This window comes from Myxocyprinus asiaticus, chromosome 25, assembly GCF_019703515.2.
Source record: "Myxocyprinus asiaticus isolate MX2 ecotype Aquarium Trade chromosome 25, UBuf_Myxa_2, whole genome shotgun sequence".
Lineage (NCBI taxonomy): Eukaryota > Metazoa > Chordata > Actinopteri > Cypriniformes > Catostomidae > Myxocyprinus > Myxocyprinus asiaticus.
In genome coordinates this window covers 5,405,713-5,415,092 of record NC_059368.1, presented here as the reverse complement: position 1 = coordinate 5,415,092, position 9,380 = coordinate 5,405,713, and the positions used below count along the sequence as shown (strand labels likewise).

Sequence of the window (9,380 nt, the reverse complement as noted above, 5' to 3'; positions counted from 1 at the left end):
ATTGACAAACACAAAAGTGAATTAGATTCTTTATTTCAGTCTAAAGTTCATGATCTTCAGGGTGGTAAAGCTCACTCATCAAACGATAAATGTATGATGGTGCGTTTCCACCGATGTTTGAGATAAACAGTGTGATGAGTTCTGGAGGCACGTAATCAAATACTGGACAGTGAGCGTTGACCTTAGACAAGATCTCACCTGAAAACAGTAAAATCAAGATGTTCTTAATATAATTTACAGGTGTGTGTGTGTGTGTGTGTGTGTGTGTATATGGATTCTCAATTTAACATGTCGATTTAGTGCAATTAATTATATAAAAAAAGAATGCATTAAAATTAGCAATTAATCATGCCCCCTGACACGTATGTAAATTCCATAATAAAAGTATGGATTTTCCTACAATACGAGCAATTCAAGCTTGAGTTCTTAAGCCACTTTTGTATTGTCTAATCAATGCTTTATTCATCTTCCACAATCATTTTTCTTTAAATTTCAATCTGTACTATATTTTTATTATAGGCCCCCCATATTATTAGAGGTATAATATATATCTGTTTTACAGATTAATCGGTGCCGACAGTTGCTTTTTGTAACTCTTTATTGGCAAAAATCTATGGCGATTAGTTTTTTTTCGTCATTTCAGAATAAGAATCCCCGGTAGGGATGTCAATTTTCAGACACTTTCATAATCTATCATTGTGGAAATTAACTATCAATGACTTAATGTTAATATTGCAAAACACACATGAATGTGCATGCAGCACACTGTTTAAATATTTAAATTATTACTACTATTTTTTACATTCTATAAATCAATTTTAAAACAAATCGGCCAATTAATCTGTTATCGGCCTTTCCCACCAACTTAGTCATCGGTATTGGCAAAATCCACTATCAGTCAACCTCTACGTATTATATTTTAATTATTATGCATTATGAATTCTTAATTTGTGGGCCTTTCTCAGCAAATAACGATGTTTGCAATTAATCGGCATGTCACATAATTAATTAGATTATGATATTTTTATATATATATACACACATACACACAGTTGTGCTCAAAAGTTTGCATACCCTGGCAGAAATTGTGACATTTTGGCATTGATTTTGAAAATATGACAGTTTTTTGCATGATCAGTCTTTTATTTAAGGATAGTGATCATATGAAACAACCACACAGTCTTTTTCCAGATCAGCCTGTATTTCTCCTGAGGTTACCTGTAGGTTTTTATTTGTATCCCGAACAATTATTCTGGCAGTTGTGGCTGAAATCTTTCTTGGTCTACCTGACCTTGGCTTGGTATCAAGGGATCCCCGAATTTTCCACTTCTTAATAAGTGATTGAACAGTACTGACTGGCATTTTCAAGGCTTTGGATATCTTTTCATATCCATTTCCATCTTTATAAAGTTCCATTACCTTGTTACGCAGGTCTTTCGACAGTTCTTTTCTGCTCCCCATGGCTCAGTATCTATCCTGTTCAGTGCATCCACGTGAGAGCTAACAAACTCATTGACTATTTATACACAGACACTAATTGCAATTTAAAAAGCCACAGGTGTGGGAAATTAACCTTTAATTGCCATTTAAACCTGTGTGTGTCAACTTGTGTGTCTGTAACAAGGCCAAACATTCAAGGGTATGTAAACTTTTGATCAGGGACATTTGGGTGATTTCTGTTACCATTATGATTTAAAAAGGAGCCAAATAACTATGTGATAATAAATGGCTTCATATGATCACTATCCTTAAATAAAGTTTTTTTTGCATGATCAGTCATATTTTCAAAATCAATGCAAAGATTTCACAATTTCTGCCAGGGTATGCAAACTTTTGAGCACAACTGTATATATATATATATATATATACACATACATACACACACACTTATATATAGTACATATGTAATATATTTGTAAATATCAGATACATTGCATTGTGATATTACCTTCCGTGAAGGGAAGCACTTCATGTGGTGAAACAAATTTATGAAACGTGTCCTCCTCATTAGGAAACTGAAACAAAGCCACAAAGACAAAAATTGAGAGCTGAGAGAATCTGCCAGTGTTTCACATTAATGTGAAATATTTACTACTTGGAAAAAAATAAGCAACATTTCCTTGTAATCAATTAAATCAACACTGAAGTTTGCATAGTTCATTTCCACATGATCCTTTCTACATTGACTTGGATGTTTTTCAATAGTTTAAAGTGTTTCAGATACCTGCGGCGAGAGTTTGAACATGGGTGCGCACACAATAAGAGGCGTTGAATGATGTTTAGCAGCCAGAGCCAATGTGTGTGTGCCGTTAACCGCCCGCAGACCCCCGTTAGCCAGAACCGTCTGAGTGCCGATGATGACCTGAAAAACAAGCACACATTTCACATGAATGAAACACTGCAAGGGATTCGATCAAGTATTTTGCAGGTTCCAACAGTCATCAAGGCTTTAAATGTGCTCAAGCCAAAATATGAGACCAGCAGTAAATAAATTAACCTGTGTGATTCTGGCAATCTATGAAAACAACACGCATTAATACTTCTGCTAAAGCTTCAATTTACCTTATTGACTCTTGAAATCACGGCAAAGATGGCAGCGTCTGGGATGACGGTCGTCTCAATGTCCTCTTTTGAAAGACTTGTGGCCATTTCATGTCCCTGATGGATAACGGTACAAAAATAATTTCAGAATCAAAGTCATGTTCCAGGTTCAATACAAATTAAGCTAAAAAAAATACAATAATAATAATTACCTTTACAGTGAGGCACTTACAATGGAAGTCAATGGGGCCACTATAAACCCTAAAATGCACACTGTTTCAAATGTATAGCCACAAAACATAAACATTATGGGTCCTATTTTAAGATTTTGGTATTGGTATTTTCGTGCAAGCATGCCAGTCCAGGCGCAAGTGGGTTTGGCGAAATCATAGTGAAGAATAATGAGCTGGGTCAAATGCAATTTAATTTGGAGGTTCTTCTCCGGTTATTGCAGCGTCTGCATCATATTATATAATCCATTCCCTCAAGCACCAGTGATATAAACAAAAACAGCACAATCATAAGAAGTTGGTGTATGCAATGAATGAGAAGAATAAAAATATAGACACACTCCTTTTATATGCTTAGAAAATTTGATTCTTGTCAGGATTTGGATGTATGCTCCGTTAAATTATAGGGAACGTAAGTATTATTTATTATTTTCATCTAGTGAGACATACTATCATAGCTAGTATTAAGAGTGATTGTATCGGCACGCACTTCACTTCTACTGGTCGATTTTGATTAATCGATTAAATTTATTTATTGAAACATGAAAAAATTAAACCAAAAATATTTTTAAATTCAAATTACACTTCAAACGTAACGAAAAAATATCAAAATAACTCAATTGTCAAAACAAATCATATATCAAATCCAAACATTTTATCTTCTCCAGCTTCTTTCACCAACATCTTTTGCAGTGACTTAAAAATCACTCTATGACAACAGGAGGAAAAATACCAACAGAAATGAAATCATAAATACAACTGTAAATATAAACATAATAATAAATGGAAGAAAAAAAAACATGACCTCTAGAAAGTTTAACACAAATCTCACAAATTTTTGTTTCATAACACGGCTACAACTCTGATTGTCAGGGACATCATTTGATTTCAGAGTTTGGACATTAACTTTATTACCACTTGCTGGTGGAATCTCCAAACTGCAAATGCAGGAACTGAGTTTGGACATTGCGCTGAAAACAGACCTGCTTATGAAATATCTTAGCTCAACACTTTGCGCTTTGAGCCACTTCATTCATACAATACACCCACAGATAGCGCATACACTCCCACCCACGCTCACTTGCACTGGAATGGAAATTGCACTTAGAATTAGCGCTCTCATGAAAATTGTTTGAGACATAGTGCACGTTTGTTGCACGTAGCGCTGCGCTTTGCACACTCACGAAAACAGAGCCCTATACGTGATAACATTATTTTAGTGTGATAAAATCGCTTACTAACCTAATCCATGTAAAGTTATATCAAATATGCAACTTTTTTGCCATGACGATGCAACGATTGTGAAACCTGTAAGCAATTTTATTACACTAAAATCATGTTAACATGTAAAATGTTTACATCTGGCGGCTATACTTTTGAATCATTTTAAAATTTTGTATTTTAATGTTTATCGACTAGCCCCATTCACTTCCATTGTAAGTGCCTCACTGTAACCGTAATTTGTGCATTTATCACACTAAAATCAAGTATAACAGAGATTAATTCACTCTAAAATAATGTTAACATGTATAGAATTTACGTCTAGTGGCTATACTTTTGAAACAATGTGTGTTTTAATGTTTAACGACTGGCCCCATTCACTTCCATTGTAAGTGCCTCACTGTAACTGTAATTTGTGCATTTATCACACTAAAATCAAGTATAACAGAGATTAATTCACTCTAAAATAATGTTAACATGTATAGAATTTACGTCTAGTGGCTATACTTTTGAAACAATGTGTGTTTTAATGTTTAACGACTGGCCCCATTCACTTTCATTGTAAGTATCTTACTGTAACTGCGATATTTGCTTAAACGAGGGACAAGACGAAGTTATTTTCATTGGTTATCAACAATACTCCAAAGGATTTTGATTGAGCATAACTTGTACTGAACCAGGAACATCCTTTAAACATATCAACATATATAAACATACAATATAAAACTCAAATATTTGTAATATTCACCTCATAACTTCCTAAAAATTTAAACATTTACATAAAACTTCTATTCATCAATGCCATTTTTTTTTTTTTTTTTTTTTGTCTGCTAAGACTATAAAATGTAAGTATTCAAAGTACAGACCAGACAGAAGGGTGCACACTCTGCAACTATCACGTGGAATTTGCGTTTCCGTGCTGCGTCCTTCAGGAACGCTTCTACTGTTCTGGAGCGGCCAATAGTCATAATGACCTCATTAGAGTGGATGTGTTCCAACGCCTGCATGGAGATGTTATCAGTGGTGCCCTCTGAGGAACAAACAGAAGAACCAAATCATATTATACATAAAACGTATTTTTCATAAGAATATACACTTCATTACATGTCTGAATAAAGGCTAAGTGGCCGTTAAAGTGCACTACACTGTGTAGTTTTATGGGAAAAAAAGAGCCAAAAAGGATGTTAAATAAAAAGCAAAATCAGAAGATATCAGTCACTCTGAAAACTAAGAATGAGGATGCTGGATGAAGGTTCGAGATCTGGTGTCTCTGGATTCTCACCCAGTTCTGTCAGCAGTTCATTGATGGCTTCAATGACGTTAGCTTTGAGATGGGCAAAGTGCTGTCTGAAGTTATCCTCACTGGATCCTCCCGACGTCAGCAGCTTGTGCAGAGACTCCTGTTGATCCGTCTCCTCGCTGCTGCCTCTGGACCTGAGGTTTCACAGTTTCTTATATTAAAGCTGAATGATTTCAATGTTCCACATTGCGTAACTAAGGGTCAGAAATAGTAACTGCCCATACATTCTCACCTCTAGTTGCATTCTGCGGTACAGTAATCTGTTCTCTAACCTCCTGATCTAAAGTGCATTTCCATTGTAATCATGAACTGTTTCTCACACAAACTTATCGTATGACTTCTAAAGACTTGGATTATAATGCATGAGTCGTAAGAACCACTTCATGATGCTACTGCATCCCTTTCTGAGCTTGATTAAGCTCGCTGTATGCTTTCTTTATAGAAAAAAGCAGTGTCAACACTATTTGGAAAATAGCTGGGTATCGATACAGATTACTCGATTTGATTCAATTCCGATTCACAAGCTCTCGATTAGATTCCAACTTTTATATGATTTGATTGGATTCTGATTTGGGTATATTTCTGATGAGCAAAACTAACAATTTACAAGTCGACTAGTCGGTGTTGGGGATGATAATGTATAATAATAATTAGGCTCGTGTTTACGTGACCCCGACATTTCAGAGGGATATACGAACGCTAAACACAGCACTGGTACAACAACATGGTAACTAACATATATTCACCAAAAATAAAGGCTAAATAACTATAACATCTTATTGCACAAAACTATCAAAGTAAGAGAAGCAATAAGAAAGGCCTCAATACAGAGCAGCAAAACCTCGTGCGCATCCTGAACACAGAACGACGCACTTTAACATACCCACAGTGCTTCAGGATGATCCTCGCTGTGTGCTTAAAAGCGCAGAGCTGCAAACTAATGAGGTGGGTGCACATGTAGTTCACAGCGTCCAGCAGTTTAAACCATTTCTACTGTAACTATTGCAGTGTCAGATAGAACCAGCAAAATACTTAAAACTCTCCAGAGCACCTCACAAATATGGGAACATTACTCAACAGAAGATTTAACATCTGGCAGGGACCGTCTTGTAATGTATTGTTGATGCGGCGGCGCTTTGATGGCTGAAAAAGCAGCGATGCATTAATGGACTAAACTTAAATCATTAAAGAGATGAAACTTCTTGCAGAACGGCTCTCCAAGAAGTTGAGACTCAATTAATTTGAGAATTGCATCTCCCATTAAAACCACCACCACTAAAAATATTACCCCACTTATCGACTAGTCAGTTGTTGGACAGCTAGTCAATTAGTCGACCACCGTGGCACATCCCTAGTTATAATGTCCATTTTGCTAACATGTGAAAGATATTCTATATCAGATAATTCTGTAAATTATACAGGAGACCTTCTTGGTAGATCACAAAAATTGTATTAAAAAAAAAATTAACATCAGGGCCCAAATTATGCAGTTAAATTTCTATATAATTATCAGATATAATAATAAACTCGGCAAGACATTTAATAAACTTTAAAGTAAAAAAAAATAAATAAAAAAAACTCGATCTTGGGATTTTAAGAGTGGATGTCGGGATAATTTGTGAATGATTATCGCGATTATTCGGAAAACCGACACTTTCACCCCAGCTCTAGTTTTGAACAACATGAGGGTGATTAAATGAAGACTGAATGTTGTTGACTTGACAGGCCCGAGCAGCGTACACTGAATCCGATGCGAGTGTCTCACCTGGCATATTCTTCTCTAATAATTTTCAGCACCCTGCGGACCATGTTCCCCACGGTGGTCTCCGACGGCTGCGCTGCGGTCATCCGTCTGCCTTCTTTCCGTATGATCTCCATCAGCTCACCTGTGAAATGACAACAGGGCCATCACAATCTTTAACTCACAACTTTCTCCTGATAACCATAGAAAACATTCCCCTGTCTCCATCATGGCTTTTATCAAGCAGGAAAGGTTTTGTTGTCGCTCACCAGCGCTGCTCCAGCGGGCCTGCGCGGTGATTCTGCGGAGTAGAGCGCTCGTTTCTCGGGCAGTTTCCGCGGAGCCCCGGGGAGATCCAGCCCCGCTGCCGCAGCGCTTCATCTCGGCCAGAAACGCTTCAATGCGCTCGGACAGATCCGTCTCTTTATCCGCACCGGGCATTTTTACTGCTGTCTCAATAAACCGCAGATTCAACAGGAGTCTCTTCTGACTCACCTCACGGAACCAAACGGAGCAATTTCCACCGGGTTGCAGACTCCCGTTCTTCTTCGATAGTTTAACGTCGATTTGGGGGTCTGTGTATTAATAGCGCCACCAACCGCTTGTGTTCCCGCTCCCATTACTAAATTGACAAAACGAAAAAGTTCGTACTTTTGCAGCATGTAAATTCATAAGTTTGGAAGGATGCGTCTTCCGGAGGTCGCATTTCTCTGCCGCATACGTCATTGAGGCTGTCTCTTTCAGAAAAGCGAGTAGGACACTTCCAATGCAACCTTCTTTCACGGGAATTCGGAGGATGCATGAGGTGTATCTTTCGCGTGCACTCACAACCCACAATTCTTTGCTTCAATGGAAATGTTTTTAAAAAAATACAAAAATGACGCCAATTTGCCCGTAAATGTAATGTTCAAACGCAAAGAATGTTAATTCCCAAGTTGCAGTACCTCAGTAGATGGGTGCAGAATATATAATTAAAATAAAGTATTAGACTAAAAGTACACCTGTAAAATCTATTTTCTTTTCTCTTTACATCATTATAACTCTCCTAAAATGTACCTCATACATTCCCTTCCAAAGGGACTTTGTTCCCTTATCACTTAAATGGCTCGTGCTTGTTAAGTGAGTGGCCTGCTGTCAGCAATCATGTTATGTTCGTTTCCGTTTGTCCTACGAAGACCGTCTCGTTTAAACGAGGCTTGTTTAAAGGAGGACACTCGGTATACTGCAGCCTTCCAAAGGAGACACAGCCTATGTTCCCCAAATGTATAGGGTGCTATGTTCCCAGGGTCCAATGTTCCCCTGATTTATAGGGTTAGGGTTAGTGTTTAGGGTTAATATTTATTAAATAAATATTATATGGATAATATTTATGAAATATTTGAACTTGAAATGTGTCAAATTTGACCCGAACACAATAGGAGGGTTAATGTGTGTTAACAGAATATTGAACTGGGGAACTTAGAACCCTGGGAACATAGGACTCTGGGAACACAGGACTCTGGGAACATAGGACCCTGGGAACACAGTACTCTGGGAACATAGGACTCTGGGAACATAGGACCCTGGGAACACAGTACTCTGGGAACATAGGACTCTGGGAACACAGGACTCTGGGAACATAGAACCCTGGAAACATAGGAATCTAGGAACATAGGACCCTGGGAACACAGTACTCTGGGAACACAGGACTCTGGGAACATAGGACCCTGGGAACACAGTACTCTGGGAACATAGGACCCTGGGAACACAGTACTCTGGGAACACAGGACTCTGGGAACATAGGCCTCTGGGAACACAGGACTCTGGGAACATAGAACCCTGGAAACATAGGAATCTAGGAACATAGGACCCTGGGAAAATAGGACTCTGGGAACTTAGAACCCTGGGAATATATGACTCTGGGAACACAGGACTCTGGGAACATAGGACCCTGGGAAAATAGAACTCTGGGAATTTAGAACCCTGGGAATAGAAGACTCTGGGAACATATGACTCTGGGAACATAGGACCCTGGGAACACAGTACTCTGGGAACATGGGCCTCTGGGAACACAGGACTCTGGGAACATAGGACTCTGGGAACATAGGACCCTGGAAACATAGGAATCTAGGAACATAGGACCCTGGGAAAATAGGACTCTGGGAACTTAGAACCCTGGGAATATATGACTCTGGGAACACAGGACTCTGGGAACATAGGACCCTGGGAAAATAGGACTCTGGGAACTTAGAACCCTGGGAATATAAGACTCTGGGAACATAGGACTCTGGCAAAATAGAACTCTGGGAACTTAGAACCCTGGGAATATAAGACTCTGGGAATATAGGACCCTGGGAAAATAGAACTC

At 38.2% G+C, this 9,380-nt stretch overlaps 1 protein-coding gene across 1 annotated transcript; it reads right to left on the bottom strand.

The window, feature by feature from the left end:
• Positions 1-17: 17 nt before the first annotated feature.
• Positions 18-7,745, bottom strand: LOC127415674 (translation initiation factor eIF-2B subunit beta-like). Its single transcript, XM_051654488.1, has 8 exons — positions 7,303-7,745; positions 7,058-7,178; positions 5,275-5,426; positions 4,859-5,022; positions 2,563-2,658; positions 2,225-2,362; positions 1,949-2,015; positions 18-198 (listed from the first exon to the last, which is right to left on the bottom strand). The coding sequence occupies exons 1-8, from the start codon at positions 7,472-7,474 to the stop codon at positions 41-43; spliced, it is 1,068 nt and encodes a 355-aa protein (XP_051510448.1). The 5' UTR covers positions 7,475-7,745; the 3' UTR covers positions 18-40.
• Positions 7,746-9,380: the final 1,635 nt, after the last annotated feature.